This window comes from Brachyhypopomus gauderio, chromosome 14, assembly GCF_052324685.1.
Source record: "Brachyhypopomus gauderio isolate BG-103 chromosome 14, BGAUD_0.2, whole genome shotgun sequence".
In the NCBI taxonomy this organism is placed as follows: Eukaryota; Metazoa; Chordata; class Actinopteri; order Gymnotiformes; family Hypopomidae; genus Brachyhypopomus; species Brachyhypopomus gauderio.
In genome coordinates this window covers 20031737-20049911 of record NC_135224.1, presented here as the reverse complement: position 1 = coordinate 20049911, position 18175 = coordinate 20031737, and the positions used below count along the sequence as shown (strand labels likewise).

The window sequence follows — 18175 nt, the reverse complement described above, 5'->3', positions numbered from 1 at the left end:
CAGCATCAAAGACAGCCTAAAACTGCAGGCTAAAGCACAACATATAAAATATATCGAAGTGTTTCATGAATTATCCACACCATCCGATGCCCGCATCTTGATAAGAACCAGATCTGATAAATCGTCACCTGTCATTTCCCGGCTGACGCTCAGAAAACCTGCTGCGACGGTGTCTTTGGGCTCCATGGCTGCGCGCACTCGGGAGGTCCCGCGTCCGCCCGTTTGCCCTTCCTCCGACCACACGGGAGCGGTTGGTGCCCGGACGATCCGGCGGCGCAGCCTGCGACTCCGCCGCTTATAAACACATCATATCAAAGAGAGCGCGCTCGCGCGAGGGAGCGAGAGCGCGCAGGGCTGGAGTTCGGAGGAAAGTGCGTTCGCGTGTGCGCTCACTGCTGAACGGTGCGGGCTGTTAATGCGGCCAGATAATGACTTTTATGTCCATATAAAACATTATCAGGACCTTACAAATAATTATGTAAACGAAATATGTTTTGTTAGACATTCTGACGTCAATCGTGGTAATACTTTTCCTTTAATTCTATAGCAAGTGGATAAAGGAAAGAGGATTGCTTATGTCGTATCTAATAAATTAAATAAAAGCATCAAAGTTTGTAAATACGTCAAATGCGATCCTCAAACGAGTGATATAAAATCAATGGAAAGTTCATAGCATCGTACTAAACGGGCGGTGTAGTCTTATAGGAATTGTGAAGGAATGTAATCGTATGAGTGTGAGTGAGCACCCAAGACCCTCTCGGTTGTTCATAATCTCCTGAAGATTTTTCCTTCTTTCACTCCGTTTGCTCCATTATGCAGCGTGCGCGCGCGTGTGCGCGTACGCGCGTCTTCGTTCCACTCCTAGGAATGAATTAAGTGTTTAAGCGCGTGCATGGAAGAGGGGTACGCGCTCTGCTGGCATTAGAACTGTTCCTCACACCAGGGTTCTAGGGCCTCGATAGCCACTCGGAATAAAGTGCGTGTGTGTGTGTGTGTGTGTGTGTGTGTGTGTGTGTGTGTGTGTGTGTGTGTGTGTGTGTGTGTGTTAATTGTGAGAAGAGAGACCTTTGTGTGTGTGTTTCTCAAACATGTCACTCCAGTATAGAGTGTTCCCAGTGGGGATCTCAGTGCGGGGGGAGGCTCTGGACGACGAATGAGAGCACAGCGCTTTGCAAACGTGCAAATGCATCAGTGACTGCGAGATTCGTTAGGATCTCGAAACCGGGTTCTACTCCACGCGCTTTACAACGCACGACACAGGCTTCCGTGTGCACGCGCAGTTACAGGTTCATCTGTAGATGAGGGTATTTATATGTTGAATAACACCTGGGAAGCTAGAAGCAAAAAGATAACAATAATTTGGTAAAAGGTTCAGTAATATGCAAAATATTCACGAAATGCAGTCTCATGATACAAATGTAGATAGATTGCTCTCATCTCGTGAGCTTTATATAGAGTAAACGCCACACGCGCATACGAACTCAAAACCCATTGTGCCCTCTGTTGTTAGTGTGCTAGAATTACACCATGGCGATACACCATATATTAGGCACTTGGATGATAAAAGTGTGCGATGACTGTTAACCTCCCCAAAAACATCTTTGACAAACTGATGCACAAATTTGTTTTGAAATGCAATTAATTAAAACTTCACAGAATAAGAAACATATCCCAATGCATGTACATCTCAGATACAAGCTAGGTATCTGAAAGGTGGCATATAAGTGAAATATGTAGTTGTACAACCGAACTTTACATCAAAACCTTGGAAATGTACCTAATATATACATGGGGCATTCACTCTACATCCAAGACCCCTATCTGTGTGGGGCTCCGTGTCTGTGTGGGGCCTCGTGTCTGTGTGGGGCTCTGTGTCTGTGTGGGGCTCCGTGTCTGTGTGGGGCTCCGTGTCTGTGTGAGGCTCTGTGTCTGTGTGGGGCTCTGTGTCTGTGTGAGGCTCTGTGTCTGTGTGGGGCCCTGTGTCTGTGTGGGGCTCTGTGTCTGTGTGGGGCTCTGTGTCTATGTGGGGCCTCATGTCTGTGTAAGGCTCTGTGTCTGTGTGGGGCTCTGCTGTCTGTGTGAGGCTCTGTGTCTGTGTGGGGCCCTGTGTCTGTGTCTGTGTGGGGCTCTGTGTCTGTGTCTGTGTGGGGCCCTGTGTCTGTGTGGGGCTCTGTGTCTGTGTCTGTGTGGGGCTCTGTGTCTATGTGGGGCCTCATGTCTGTGTAAGGCTCTGTGTCTGTGTGGGGCTCTGCTGTCTGTGTGGGGCTCTGTGTCTGTGTGGTGCTCTGTGTCTGTGTGAGGCATCGTGTCTGTGTGGGGCTCTGTGTCTATGTGGGGCCTCATGTCTGTGTAAGGCTTTGTGTCTGTGTGGGGCTCTGCTGTCTGTGTGAGGCATCGTGTCTGTGTGGGGCTCTGTGTCTGTGTGGGGCTTCATGTCTGTGTGGGGCTTGCTGCCTGTCCTCAGGTTCACTCTTCCATTTTCCGTCTGTGTTCTTCAAAACGCTCGAGCGTGTGGTGGTCTGTCTCCCATTCATCCTCATCTTCACGTGCCTTTACTGAACAAACCTGATGTCATCGTCCATGTGAGAGAGAACATCCAGGTTCTCCAGTTCAACAGCTCCCCTCGTTATATCTTTGATCTCCTGTCGTGCCCTCTCGAGCAGATCCTCAACCTGCTTCACCACAGCCTCCTCCTTCTCACGGATCAGCTCCTCCACGCTCCACCTCCTCTCCTCCACGGCGTGGATCAGCTCACTCTCCTTTTTGAAAAAGGCAAGTGGCCAATGGCAGCAAAACAGGAAACGGGGGAGGAGAAGTCACCCCCACTTCCTGCCCCGTCGACACGTGCAGTCTGGAGCTCCTGCATCTCCCGTTCTCCGGTCGTAACGCGGTCAGTACCGCCCTGCTGTCCTGCCCCGGACCTGATCTGAAAACGCAGGTAAATAAATAAGAATTGGGCACGCGTTTGCGGTCCAGTCTCAGTTCAGCCCCGTGACGCTGGTTATCAGACAAGCTCGCGCTGCTGCCACGGCTCTCGCGACGGCGCTGACCTCGTGGCCTTCGTGTTTATCAGCGAGGCACAGCTGACAGACACACCGCTGCTCCGTGCGCCAGTAAATCTTCAGCGGTTCGTCACGGTCCGTCCAGATCGTCTCCCGCCGTCACCGACCTGCGCTTTTTCTGCATGTGCGGGTCTAGATGAATCCACACACTCCGCACGGGACCGCTGCGCTCCACGGTTCCTGACCACACACACCTCACACAGGTGGTCCGAGGACCCGGCTGGGGCTTCGGCCGTGCTGCCGGACATCAGAGAGACGGGTGGTACCAAACTGGGTCGGTTTATCAAATTGGGTCGGTGTCGTTTCTCTGTTTGATTGTCACTGTATATGTGTGTGTATACACTCACACTTCTTTGAGAGGGTGTGGAGTCCAACTGAGACCTGTTTTAGACACTGACTCAGAGATGTGCTATTTACTTGGCGTTAACACCCCAGTTAACAGATTATTTAATCAGAGCTCACAATCCAGCCACAATCCTCCATACACACTGTCATTTCATACATCTCCAAACGTAAATAAAAATACAACAGATCTATTTGTGAAATTTGCCTGTGCTGATTCAGTTTTTAGCTTTGAAAACAATCACAGCACTTTGGCTCTTTGTGTAAAATCTGCCTCATTTTGTAACGTTTCCTGTGCAGTTAGGAGAATGTTGGAGAATCTTCTTTATTATTTTAGACACTGATACAGAACAATTCCTCCATTATAAATACACTAATGCTTAATTCCCTGGGCTAATGACGATCAATACACTGTCCCTGCATGCCTGCTAATAATTAATTTTATTTGTTTTGCTTGATGTTATCGTATGACAGTCGATATAATGGTACCCAAAGAAGGTCAATGTCGTGTGCGATGCAGACAAAGCCACAGAAAAGGTTTTTCTAGAAGACCAATAGGAAATAAAGAATAACATCGTACTGTTTCAGCCAAGGTGAGGCGAGAAACGTTTATTTGGGCTGCATGTTTAACACAGTGTGTTACATAGATATAGAAGAACAATAAAGCTTATTACATCCTAAGATCCATCACCTTCGGGAAGATTTTGCATGAATAAATGAATGAATATTTAAAAAATGTTTTTATTCAAGTAAGATTGATAATAGTTGATTTAATTAGAACGCAAATTGAATAGTGAATTATTAAAAGAATTAAAAGATTAAAAGATGAAATACAGTTAATTAAATATAGAAAGTATTAAGCTAAAAGATGAAAATAAAGACACAATAAATGAAGAATTATAAGAAATAGAACATCACTGCAACCCTGAGTCACGATGCTGTGCTGTTATAATAATAATGGCATCATACATCATATCATATGAGTTGTTATATAAATGGTTAGGTAAACCATCTCAACAGCGTCAATACATCACATCATATGACAGTAGAGTAATGCTGTTAGATATATACCATAATAACAAGGAGTCCACCAATACTGCACAACCAATGCATGGTCATATTCTATATCACTGTATGTCAATAATACCGTGTTTGTTACTTTATTTTTGGTGTAAGGACACCCCATTTTCTCCCAGTTGGAGTCTCCTCTTTGCAATCTGAATCAAAAACATAGTTTGACGTTAGATCCAATCCCTACGAGTCCGAACCCGGCGTAGACGGGCTCCGTAAACGTGGTCTGGACTTTGTGTATGAGGCTCATATTGTCTGTGACGTTGTAGAAGGCCAGAACTCCAGCTCCATGGTCCAGATACACCCCGACCCGGTAGCACTGGATGGAGCTGGCGATGCTTGAGGCCTTATCATTATGCCAGAACTCGTAGCTGCAGGGTCCGTGTTTACGCAAAGCCCACGATCTGGGGCACCTCCCGAACAGGGCCGCCTTTCTTCCGCTGCAAGCGATCCCTTCGTAGGAGACGGCGATGCTCACCCAGGAACCCCCACGTCCACACTCCACCTCCCAGTAGCACGGGGCTCCTCGCAGGGGCTGGGTGCACAAGGCCTGTTGCCTCCTCTCGAACCGCTGTGCGTGGACGGGGTGGTTCTGTCGCTCACGCATAGCCATCAGCTCCGCCCCCTTACTCAGGCACAGCAGGTCGTGCACCGTGTTTGGGTCGATGGTCAGCTTCGACGCGTCTGCGGTGGAAGTTTTGGACACGGGGTTGGTGAGCGGAGACTTCGGTTTTTGCTGTGAGGCTCGAATTAATTGCGGCCGTGTTTGGTTTTAGCGCAAAGGAGCCGGCAAACACTGTAAACAAAACGTACTTTCTACCAAGGAGGAATGTGGCTTAAGGGAAGGAGAAAGCGTGTGAGAGACTCACATCTTAAGAACTCCTCGCTCGTCGTGGGCAATGGCGAAGACACAATACCGACGCTTTTCACTTGGAAAACAGCAGTTGGATTTTGTGAACTGATATTTGCATACACAAATATCACAGTTTTGAACGAGAAACGATCGAAATGGTTAGAGCATCACCTCGAGAAGAGCTTACCTCTGTCAGAGATCGTGATGAGCTTCCACTGGCACGTTATGTCCAGCGTCCAAACGAGGTCTGAAACGGCGTCGGAGACCAGCTGAAATGATGAGTATGGGTGCACCACCAGAGCTGGGGTCTGGAAATCTTTGGTAAGCTGGGAGACCGAACTCTGCCACGACAACAGACACATCTGAGTTGTGTGAAGAGTCTTGACTGAACTACCTTTGCATATAATGTGAAGGTGCTACACATGATGTTCTTGAGAACATTCCAAGCGTGTGTTTTCTTTTGCTTACATTTAGAAAATGGACACCGTCGTCCATGTAAGAGAGAGCCTCCAGGTTCTCTAGTTCAACTGCTCCCCTCATTAGATCTTGGATCTCCTGTCGTGCCCTCTCGAGGAGATCCTCAGCCTGCTTCACCACCGCCTCCTCCTTCTCACGGATCAGCTCCTCCACGACCCGCTTCCTCTCCTCCATGGCGTGGATCAGCTCACTAAACCTCTCACTCTTCTCCAACACCTCCTCTGTTGAGGTCTTATCAGACACCGCACATACGAGAGTCGCTTGAATCAGACCCTCTTCATTTCGGTCATGTCACACAAACTCACCACTTCACAATGTACTTCACAAGAAACAAACGTAAGACTGTGTGGACAGATATCACGACACCTTGAAGAGCGCGATGGCTCCTTCCACCTCTTCCACCTTCTCCTTCCATATCTGAATTCTCTCAACTATCTTCTTGTGCATTGTCACCAGTTTAATCTGAAAGGAAAAAAAAAAACAACAGAAAAACAAAAGATGCAACATCTAGATTTAGATTCGTTGTCCCCACAGAACAAAATTACGAAAATGAAACAACAAATTCATACTTTTTTCTCCAGGACTTCCTTCTTGACGGCGCTGACCTCGTGGCCCTTGTGTTTATCAGCGAGGCACAGCTGACAGATACACCGCTGGTCCGTGCGGCAGTAAATCATCAGCGGTTTGTCATGGTCCGTGCAGATCGTCTCCCGCCGTTCGGCCGTCCCCACCGACCTGAGCTTCTTCTGCGTGTGAAGGTCTAGATGGGTCTCGCAGTGCGAATCCACACACTCCGCACAGGACCGCTCCGCCCCACGCTTCCTGACCACACACACCGTGGGGCGGTGGTCCGAGGACGCGGCTGTGCTGCTGGACATCGGAGACACGGGTGGTGCCGAGACGTATCTGGTTAGTTTCGTTTCTACAGAAGTGTGCTGTTGGCACTGCCGGGATGTTGTCTCCTGGTGAGGGTGTTTCTCCTGGTGAGGGCGTGGTGTTGGACTGGGGCCTGCGAAACTCTGACTCACAGAACTACTATGTACTTAAACTCTAGGACAAACCACAATCCTCAAGCTTTATTTAACAGTGTGCCTTCTAATATTCGTGCTCTTCAAGTTTTCTGTCCTTAGCCCTCTGAAAACAATTCTAGTTAAAAGACATTTTGTGAGTGCGACAGCAACGTGAAACCTTCCTGTTCACATTTAGCACTTTGTCTGACACCAACATACTGCAGGGAAGCACGATGTGCTGTATATTCAGATAAGCTACATTAACTAAAATGTAGGCAATCACTGTATTTACTACTGCTAATTACTGATATATCTGTCATGAAGAAATTATGAAGGTCATATACCTACGAAAACATTTCCACAGACTGTCCAAGAAGTGCACACACATATTGTAAGTTTAATAACACATATTGTAAGTGTAATACCACTTATTTATGAATATTCGATTCAATGTAAGAATTCAATGTTCAAAGTGTAAAGTCTGCTTATTTCTGATGGATCATTTCAATACCAAATTTAGCAGTGTTGTTATAGCGACATAAAACAGTACAGCTGGTTTTCTTCTCTATGAGCCTGAACAAGACCGATGCTTCAGGTCTAGAGTCTAATCATATAAAACATCATAGATTGGTACTCACATTTCACGAAAATGAAACTATTGATCATACTTTTCACCACATGTCAAAACAGTCAGAACTGTTTTGCAAATAGCTTTGCCTTCCCAAAGAAGGTAAGACTACTGAGCTCTGGATAATCCCAACTGGTTTTATCTGGGTTTATCTGGTTAAATCACATGTATTGAAGTTAATCATGGAATCACTTAATGACATTTCTTTTACCTTGAAATTATTTCTACCAGTGCAGTAGTAGCCCAATGAAATCAATCTTTTTGTATCTGACTGGAGAACCGACCCTGCCCTGTTGTAGCTGATGGAGATCAGGCCCTGCCTGTCCTGTTGTAGCCCACACACATACACACACACACACACACACACACACACACACACACACACACAGCATAAGCCTAGTCAGGTTTTGGTGAGGTTCTCCAAAAAGAAGAACCTCTGTGCGTCTCAAGAAGCTAGAACATCACTGTCTGTATCACTGCAGCCACTGCCGTGCCATGACGTGTGTATACGTGACACCATTATTGTGAATAAATAATAATATTGTAAATTATTGTGTACGTATCCTGTGAACCCTGTTCTCAAGGGGGAGGATCTCTGTAATCATTTCTGGCCCCTCTGGACAGTATATATGCTGCAAATACATTTACTTTACTGCATTTCAGTACTGCACCTGTTATAGCACTAAACAGCCTTGCTGGGTGTTCTGGGGTAAACGACCAATAAAACGCTCTGATGGACTTTTTCAGTGCTGTAATGAATATTGCAAAAATATACAATATCGTAGCAATATAAGTTCTCACCAGTCACTTTGTGATCCTTTAAGGCTTATGCTGTGTCTCCAGCCTATTAACTCACGCTAAAAATAACTTCAGTAGCTTACCATATTTTCCCCATCAGATTTCTTTCTGAAAAGGTCTCTGTGAGGTTCAGTGTGATAACAAAAAATAGAGCTGCCTTTATCAGACAGCGTGGAATCAAACTTCATAATTATGTAAGATAATATATTTGTGATGATTTTATCTTCTAACATCACAAATTAGATTTATGTATTTTAATTAAAAGGAAAACTGAGAATCGCTTTTACATTATCGATATTTGCCATCGTTCATTCTGATCTACATAGAACCTCCTCTTGAAAACGGTGGAAAGTTTTGAGATGGCGACATCTGCTGGTCACATTATGGTAAATGCAAAAAAAACCCCACAAAGGCCTAATATTAAAAAAATATGATTTTGAAGTTACGTACTTTGAAGTTACGTACTTTGTTTTCTTTTAAGGATTGTGGATATTTCAAATTCAGGACATCACACGTATTTTTCCACATGTAAAGTGATGATGAATTGAGAGTAATAAAAACATACACTTTCGCTCTCTCTCTCTCTCTCTCTCTCTCTCTCTCTCTCTCTCTCTCTCACACACACACACACACACACACACACACACACACACACACACTGAAGGGACCAGACTGCAGGTGTACAGAGGGTGCAGGAGCTCCAGTTCTAGTTCTAACAGTTCCAGTATGCCAAAGCATTGTGAGCGTCTCCTTTATCAGTATGTCGGTGTGGACTGATAAAGCCGTTGTACTCCAGACAGCCCTAAAGGCAGGCTGTGTGTACCACCTGCCCCCTCACAGAGTGGAGATTGGTAAAGCTGGGACTCTATAGATAAGGACAACCGCTGTACTCGAGGAAGGTGACCATGTAGTGGATCGTAAGCACAGCCGCCTTTCACCTGATCCTTCGTACCATCTAAACGTTTACCAGAAAGACTCTCTGGAGCCTAAGAACGCGGGTGGGGAAAAGGTGTGTGTTCGTGGTCATGTGTCCCTTTGATGACGCCCCTTTGACCAGGGTGTTGTAGTGATGATACAGTGTGTTCTAATCTAGTGGCTAATCCTGTTATTTATTGCTGTGTCTACATTGTTAAGTGATAGTGGTCTATAACTGGAGGGGACAGTGCTTATTGAGTCCAAGATGGATTGAGATCTGTATTCATTTCACAGGGTAAATTCATGTTTCATCCTAACAAAGATTGTGGCTAGTATTAGCCAGGAATGATTTTACACCTCAGCAGGGTATCATCAGGCCTGATGCTTCATTCTTAAACATCTTCCTAGCAGCATGTTTGTGTTTGTTTTTGTCTTTCTGTTAGGTTTGGCACGCTCTTTTTGAGAAAAATATCTTCTTTTACTGGTTCATGTCCAGATGAGTAAAAGTCCTTAAAGAATGTTGTGAAAACATTATTCATCTCTTCTGGTGTCTGTATGATTTATTTTTTCCCTGCTGAGAATCTTAGATTTTTTTATTGCGTTTAATAAGATTTGCTAGACATTTTGCATTTTTATTGTTCTATTTGACATTTTCATGCCCACCCAATTACTGTATCAAAATTGTGTTTTCATTTAGAATCTCACGGTCTTCCATTTTATTTGACTAAAATTCATTCTGAATTTCAGCTGTGAGGTTGTCAATCGTCTTCTTCTTTGACCCGTTTATTATCTATATTAGTTCTGTGTCGTTTCCTGTATGATATTACTTCTTCTGTTAATACCACGTTCCCACTGTCCAACTGTGAGGTAACGGAAGTTTTTGGAGTCATTCATTTATAGTAGTGATACCCCCTTTTCTAATGTATGATCCTTCAGTAGTTGAATTAAAACGCCATGGGAACTTTGGTTTGGGTGTACACTTCAAATTCTGTGCAAGTGAGACAGGCCAGATATTAATGAGGAGATACTTCATGTCCGTTATATTACGCGTCACTGAATCCTTTAAAAGGTCGTGAGAATGGGAGAATGAAGGACCGATGAGTAAATACGGCTCAAGCGTTTAATTAAATTACCACCAATTACCCTGGAAACAGTATGTAATCAGTCACATGGACTGTTTGTCACTGACTAATTATAAATAATTTATTTATAAATTGTTTTTGAATGAATGCTTTTACTGACTTGACAAACACACTTCCATGCCTGCTAAACTCATGTATCAGTGACTCACATGCATGTATGAGGTGTTTTCATATAAAACCATATCTCTTCCATCGGAAAATGAGCAGACCATCTCTAACATTTGGCTCCAGTATCCAAACGTCTCCACCACCTTTAACTTACACTGTGTCATTTTGTTTCTTTTCTGCGTTTCCTCCAGAAGTGAGAAACTGTCCCAGCCGCTTGGTAGGAACAGATGATTGACCTCGGCTCTTACGGGGCTCTTCTGGGACTCAGCAGGGCTTCCTGGGAGTTGGATTTCAAAGAGAGAGCTCGGCAGACGAGCCGTGTGCCTTAGGTAGAGTTCTGGAGCCATTTTGTTGCCATCCACGGCCGTCATGGACAGACCCTTGTCCTCTAAGGAACGGCTGCTTCCTGCTCACTGCCGCAGAAGACCATCTGAAGTCGGCAAGTGTAGGAGACACTGTGAATGTGCAGATATTCTCATCTAGTTTTCCCAGTAGGTCTGTCAGCACTTTTCAGGGTATTGACTGGTGAATTGGAAAGCCAAGCTGTAAATGTTTACAACAGTGTTGCATGTAAATTAGCAAGATGGACATTGTGTTTGGTGTTGTGGATTAAAATGAAAATGTGACTAAACTTCCCAGGCTTTGTTTTGTGCTGGCTGGATTCAGTCAGATGGGTCTCTTGTGTTTAACATACATCTGCTTTTAATTTAGCGTTAAATCAAGTTACTAAATATAATCATAGCACATTAAGTTACATTTTTCACAATATATCAGTAATGTGCTGTTGTTTAGGTATGATAGCCTTTTTGGGTGTTGAAGTGTGATAATTTGGGAGGAAGAAACTAAGAGGCTAAATCGAATGGGAAAGATTATTTGTCCCTTAGTCTGAAGGAGCACATTAAATAATATAGGGAGAAATTGTCCATTTTATTTATCTGCATTCATCTTTATTGGGGTAAAGAAGGGAGTGAGAACTTTATCTGTTTGAGAGGAGAGATAGAGCAAGAGAAAGAGAGAGAGCGAGAGAGTTTATTTTCTACACTCACTCCAGCCCAGGGAGATAGAGAGGTATTTTGAGGTTGGAGAGCATACCCTGTCCACAGGACTGTATTTTCCTGTTTGTTGCCATGTATTTGAATGTCTGCCTTTTCACCCGAGCCGTCATCAGCTACGCGCGGGGCTTTGACATGGAGCGGGGCTGTTGCCTAGCGCTTCCCACAACCGCTCCAGCACAGTTCTGGCCACACAGGTTTTCTCCATTCCAAACCTCCCTGGATGTGTCTAAGACACGAGGTTACAGCAACTCGTCTCCGCGGGGGACTGCCATCACCTCTCCTGGGATTAATTCCTAGGAGAGAATCTCTCTGTAGGCCTCACAACACTCCCAAACGGTCGAGTTTGTGGTGTGAAGCAAATACAGTTATTGTTACTAGTCCCTGCGTCTGAAGCAACAGCTACTTCAAGTCATTACACCATCAAATCTAGTTTTATAAGCCCGCCAAATAGTTTGGATCGGGTCACACTCATGATTAGGGCTGGGAGACGGCTCTTTCTTCTGCTTCGGAGTCCTTCTTTATCAGACAGAAGGGCCTTTATTTTTCAGCCTTTCTCCACATCTGTGAGGGATCATCTGTTGGCCCCATCAGCTTCACCCCATCGTTTGTTCTCAGAGCAGAACGTATTCACCAGTGCCGCCATGCGTCACGTCCAAAGCAGGCTGGATGCCGGCATTAAAGATGTCGGACCCCTCATCGGTCGCCCCCACCCATCGACACGGCAGTCCAAGTCACGTCCCTGGAGGCAACATTGCACCTGTCTCCGAGCTGTCTGGCCATTTCATGCTCAGTCGTGCGGGTGCTGGGCCCAGCGGTGGAACACGCTGTATGATCGGGCCCGATCCCGAGACGGTCAACTGGCGCGTGTGTTTGTGATCAGATCCAGAAGGTGCTGGCACAAGGGCACGTTTTTAACAACCTGTCACAAATGCCTGTTAAGTGGGTGTCGATGAAAGACCCGCTGGGCACATGAAGAGACGGTGTTTGCTCAACACGACCTCAAAACAGTCTAGCACCGCGTTGACAATGTAATCGTCCAACTCCTTTGGTCGAGGAAGACCTCGAGAACCTCACGGATGCACCAGGTTTGACCTTTTCCCTTGGTTTCTCGAGTGTGCTGACCAGCGTGGCTAGACACATTTCATCTCTGCTTTTTCTCACACTGCCAGACACGGCAGTCTCACTGTAGTCGAGCGAGGTCGCTACACTGTGGGCTAAACACGATGCACATTAAACATCCTCTTAAATGATGTAGAACTAATAGCCTGCAGGACAGGGCAGTTTTAAATACCAAAAGCTAAGCAACATTTTAGGTTCACCAGTGAACATTTTCTGGTTATTGTACTCAACCCGGTGGAATAAGCATTTGTGTTCCACATTACATCGAGTCAAGAGAAGCCAGTGTATATTGATGACGACCGGTAAACAGAAAGGTCAGTTCAATTCCTCATACAAACAGAGGGCGACCGTGCAAGTCTCCTTACGTCATCCCCTTTATTGAAGACAAAACGGCACCATAAAACAGAAAGAACGATCAAAATGTAAAAGAATCATTTTGGCATTCATCCACAATCAATAATTAAATCGATCATACATTCACGTTTTTAGAATAATCTTACCCTACGCCAGACGTGTACGAGCACTCAGTCACGTTCACGGCCGACGCTACTTTGTGATTTCTGACGCTACTGAAGGGGTCCGGAGGGGGTGGGTGGGTCCAGGCTGCACAGACTGAGAGTGCACCCGGGCACCGGCTTCAGACCCACGTACAGCGGCTCCGTGAAGGTGGTGCGGAAGGTGTACATGTGCACCAGGCTCTCCTGCCTACTAACCAGGTAAAAAGACAACAGCCCGGCAGGGTGGTCCAGGAAGACCGCCAACTTGGTGGGCAACTTCTTCCCGTCCTTTCCAAGCTCGTACGCGAAGCCCGTGTCTACGAACTTCTCGATAACTTGCGCGGCGTGCCGAACGTAGCAAGGCTGGAAGGGGCCCAGGCACTCCGCGGACCAGGCCATGGAGCTGTTGGTCAGGTCGTCCAGGTAGCTGTTCTCCTTCCTGGGGATTCGGCCGTAGCACACGGCCACGGTGCCTCTGAGACACTCGCCCTCCACCTCCCAGTAGAAGCGCCGGCCGAACAGGGGCTCCCTGCACAGGACCTGCCCCTGGTAGTCGAAGCGCCGCGGGTGGGGTGCGTACGGCCGGGGGGCGGGACCGACCTTCGGGGCGTCGGAGAACGAGCAGAATGAGGATTCGCGCGTCACCGCGCGCCTCTCCATGTTCAGCTCCAACCAGCAGTTTACCGTGTTGGGGTCCAACGTCAGAGGACAGGCGTCTGAAAAACAGAGGGTGGTGTCCCGTACCTCGATTCACCGCGATACAGCGAAGCACGAGGTCTTGAACAGAATAAAGACGGACCGTGTGAGAGAGATGTACTTACATCGCAGGAAATCTGCTCTGGTCTTTGGCTTAAACAAAAGCTCCTCTATGTCCTTTGCTAAGAGAAAACAGCAACATAAGTCAATTAAAATCACACATGTAAGTGTATACGAGTCTTTTAGCTAAAGTTAGAAAATATGAGATTTATCTTTTTTTGGTTAGAGCAGAAATAATGTGTTATTCATTTTCAGAAAACGCTTAGAATTTTATTTAAAATAATATAATAATTTTTTTAATAAGCTATCCTTTCTCAGTCTGCGATAAAACCCAGACTTTTAGACTTCACCATTGCACTTGTAAATATGAAACCATCTTAATTCTCATTACACACATTATCCATCGCGCGTTAGATGCAAACAACAAATGAGGTAAATGTTTATTTAGATTATAATAGAATATAAACATTTATCTGATGGACATTTATTGCTGTCTAATGCCCAATGAACAGCCCACCTAATGAGATAAGAATCATATCCGTCACTTACCTCTTTTGGAGAAAGCGCTCAGCTCCACGTGACAGAACGTTTCAAGGCGTTTGTGGACCTCCATGACTGCTTTAGCAGCTGATCCACCGCAGTCGATTCTAGAGGCTGGATCTTCCTGCCCGGAACCAGGGCCCGCCCCACACAGCGCCTCAAAGCTCTAGACACACAGAACTAAGCTTAGAGAAACACACCGAACCGCAGCTAGCCTTTGGCACCGGACACACAGGACGTGGTTTTGTCAAGCAGGCGTCACCTGCAGGAAGCCGATGTGATCGTCCGACTGGGAGAGACGCACGAGGTCCGCGTGCGTCTTGTGCAGCTGGGCGAGCTGCTCCCCCTGCTGGGCGAGGACGGCATCTGCAGCCTGTCCGGCGCTGCGTTCCTCGTCTCTGATCAGCCTCTCCAACTCCGTCTGCCAGTGCTTGACGGCTTTAATCAGGGAGTCGCGTACGACGCAGCTCTCGCTCAGAGCGGCTTTAACGGGGTGCTTTGTGAAATGGAGCAAACGAAAGTAATCTCGGTTTATAAAGCAAAAGAGCAACAACGGCACTGTGGACGGGAATGAGAGTATTACAATTGTAATGTAGTACGGGGCAGTCATGGTCATGTGGTTAGGGAACTGGTCTTGTGACCGGAGGGTCGTGGGTTCGATTCCCAGACCTGAGGCCATGACTGAGGTGCCCTTGAGCAAGGCACCTAACCCCAACTGCTCCCCGGGCGCCGGGCTAGGGCTGCCCACCGCTCTGGGCACGTGTGATCCACAGCCCCCTAGTAATTACTAGTGTGTGTGTGTGTGTTCTGACTGCACAGATGGGTTAAAAGCGGAGGACAAATTTCAATTGGGGTGAAAAATCACAATTGACAAAATACGGCACATTTACATTTAATGTAGTTTTTTTCTGAACTGCTTCATTCTTGGAGATACAACAGGACCAACAGGACCAGGGCATAAGAGTGATGTGATTTGTCATTTCAATATTCCAATACTAAACACCTGGGCTCCTTTCACGATCATGCACATATAATATGCACACATAATAACACAAGATCTATCCCCCACCTTGAAGTTCACCACCGTCTGCTTCAACTCCTTCAGCTCTTTCTCCTTGTTTTTGATCCTTTGCTGGGAACTCTGCTGCACAGCGGCGAGCTGTTTCTGCACGGAAACCGGACAGCAGATTGAAGGACGCATAAACAGACGTGATCACTAGAGTTAATCGTGCTCTCTGCATGCTTACCTGCATCTTCTTGGTGGCCCTCTCGGCTTCAGCCGACACCACGTTGTGTCCTCTGTGCTCGCTGAACATGCAGACGTAGCAAACGCATCGCTTGTCGGTCTGGCAGTAGAACTCCAGCAGCTTGTTGTGGCGCGGACACACCTTGTCCTGCAGGCGCGCGAGCGCCGGCACCAGCTTGTGCTTCTGGAACACGGGACACTCGTAATGGGCCCGCACGTGCGCGCCGCAGTACGACGCCAGGCACACGAGACACGACTTGACCGCCCGGACCTCGCCGCCCATGCACACGTCACAGAGCACGTCGCGCGGGCCCGCAGAGGAGCCGCACGCGACCGAGCTCGCGCGCGTCCGCTCCGCTCGGAGCTTCTCTACGACGTCGGCCAGCAGGGAGTTCTGCGCGAGCTCCGGCGCGCGGTCGAACGCGCGGCGGCACTGCGGGCAGGCGCGAGCGCCCTCCTCGCCCTTGCTCCAGCACGTGCGGATGCACGTCATGCAGTAGCTGTGACCGCACGGGATGGTGACGGGCATCCGCATTAAGTCCAGGCATATCGGACATTTGAACTTGTCCGCGTCGACGTAACTGCCGCCCTCGGCCATCGTCGCCTCGAAAACGGAGTGAAGATGGACGGATGGGGTGTTTGTTTGTGGTGGCCACGGCTAGAACGGCGGAGCACTACCGCCACCTACCGGAGCGGAGGGGTAGAAATACCAGAGCTCGCCGCCAGGTGGCAGCATCGACACCCACTGAGGGGAACAACATTGGTGTGGCGTTTTCCTCAAAAGGTGTAGTTCGTAGTAAAATGTGTTCCAGGGATACTATTTCTGAATTTAATTTGCACAGTAATTCTTTTTTTAGGATTATTTGAGGTTGTATAACATCACCCCAGGTTACCTTGTAAAGATTATTTTAATGGACAGGCGCGATAAGAAGCCATGAAACCTTTAGGTTATATAAGGCAAATTCGTTTAACACAATGTCATTTGTGATATAAAAGGTCATGATTATTTGAACTTTTTTCAGTCTGAATAATTGTGGAACTTCCTCTACCTGTGAAAACAATATATATACTGTGTGTATAGTAACATAATTTTTCTAAACACAAAAACAGAATTGGTATTGAATGCAGTGAGGACCATGTGAACCAGTATTGAATGCAGTGAGGAACATGTGAATTCCTATGAACACCAATCATAATTTTGGCCCACCTGCTCTTTCAGTGTTTTTTGTGTTAAGCCAATCATCCAATCACTGTGCCTGGTTGGTGCCAACTCTTCTTCTTGATTGGTTCATTCCTGTTCACCAGTTCTAGAAGTGACGTGGCCAATATATTGTGCTACTCTCTAGTTTTTTGATGATTGCGATGTTGGGTTGCTCTACATATGTTATATATGTTAAATAAGTATTTCTAATCTGCTTGATGTTTATTTTGGCTTTGTTGGTTCAACTTAATAAATGTAACATCAGTAAAGATATAAAACTGCAAAAAGCAATTTCCTGTTTTTTACCACTGGAATCTGTGCTCACGTACATCTCAGAAGCACCCAGAGTTTTTAATACACTGACATGCAACCATCTGTAAAATGGTATAAAGCTCTGGCCTTAAAACTGTCTGAAGATTTCAGTAAGACTCTGGGGGGGGGATACGGCTTTGTTTCTGGCAACCAGACAACGCTCCACCTTTGCAGGAAAATGGGCACTAACGTCCCCTCCTATGGCCATAAAATGTCGGGGGCAGTTTAGCTGTCCACTAAAAAGGCCAGCTGGGTGGCTGCTTCTGGCAGCTGTAGGGTGGAGGCATTGCCCAAAGATGGTGCAACCTTCAGAGCTGGCGAGGGCAGACATGGTGTAATAGCACCGGTCAACAGCAAATTCGCTTCCAGACAAAAATACCTGTTAATTGTGTATTTGTGCACCCTGAATCCAACCGGTTTCAGAATTTCCTATGAAACATAACTTTGTTCCAGTTTTTGTTGTTTTTGTTTGTTGTTTTATAAAAAATCCATAAACATCATGTCATTTTTATAGTATGGAAAAGCAGGACGGAGGAGAGGGAATCTCTTGTGTGACTGCAGACTACTGCTGGACACTGAGGCCAAATACAGGCAAAAATCACACATATTTACTATTGTTTGCGCATATATTATGTATAAGACCTGGCTTGTTTATGAATATGTAATGTGCTCTTAATTGCCCAGTCATTTCAAAGTGATAAAATAATAAAAAAAAACAGATTTGAAATCAGCATTACCAGCATTACCAGCACTAAAAGGTCCAAACTATTATAGTTTGTGAAAATAAATAAGTTTGTTAAACATTTGTTACTCAAACATTTGATTCTACTTATTGTGACATCTTTGTGTAACCTTGATGACAAATCTAGTTTAGTATTGATTGTTCTACCCCAGGCAGGTGTGATAGAATTGTTTTTTCTACCTCAGGGGCAAGTGTGATAGTATTGATCGTTCTACCCCAGGCAGGTGTGATAGAATTGTTTTTTCTACCTCAGGGGCAAGTGTGATAGTATTGATCGTTCTACCCCAGGCAGGTGTGATAG

The 18175-nt window shown here is 46.2% G+C and overlaps 2 protein-coding genes across 3 annotated transcripts in view; both read right to left on the bottom strand.

The window, feature by feature from the left end:
* carmil3 (capping protein regulator and myosin 1 linker 3) overlaps positions 1-322 on the bottom strand; it is a 53198-nt gene extending 52876 nt beyond the window's left edge. For both annotated transcript variants that reach the window (XM_076972678.1, XM_076972679.1), the window contains exon 1: positions 129-322. In XM_076972678.1, coding sequence (XP_076828793.1) covers positions 129-186 — 58 coding nt within the window. In that variant the 5' untranslated portion in view covers positions 187-322. The remainder of the gene's footprint in view (positions 1-128) is intronic.
* Positions 323-4112: 3790 nt separating this feature from the next.
* Positions 4113-16284, bottom strand: LOC143474594 (uncharacterized). Its single transcript, XM_076972096.1, has 13 exons — positions 15621-16284; positions 15443-15538; positions 14636-14869; positions 14383-14539; positions 13899-13955; positions 13148-13793; positions 12536-12668; positions 6375-6824; positions 6172-6267; positions 5797-6036; positions 5516-5669; positions 5345-5404; positions 4113-5159 (listed from the first exon to the last, which is right to left on the bottom strand). Exons 1-13 carry the CDS (start codon positions 16215-16217, stop codon positions 4627-4629), a joined length of 3453 nt encoding a protein of 1150 aa, XP_076828211.1. The 5' UTR covers positions 16218-16284; the 3' UTR covers positions 4113-4626.
* Positions 16285-18175: the final 1891 nt, after the last annotated feature.

What these genes read in the sequence shown, in the direction of transcription:
- LOC143474594 (XM_076972096.1), bottom strand. Translation starts at nt 16,217, where the DNA reads ATGGCCGAGGGCGGCAGTTACGTCGACGCGGACAAGTTCAAATGTCCG. An exon ending in ATCACATCGGCTTCCTGCAG is followed by an intron (nt 14,540 to 14,635) that starts GTGACGCCTGCT and finishes CTGTGTGTCTAG; the next exon opens with AGCTTTGAGGCGCTGTGTGG. An exon ending in GAGCGCTTTCTCCAAAAGAG is followed by an intron (nt 13,956 to 14,382) that starts GTAAGTGACGGA and finishes GTTTTCTCTTAG; the next exon opens with CAAAGGACATAGAGGAGCTT.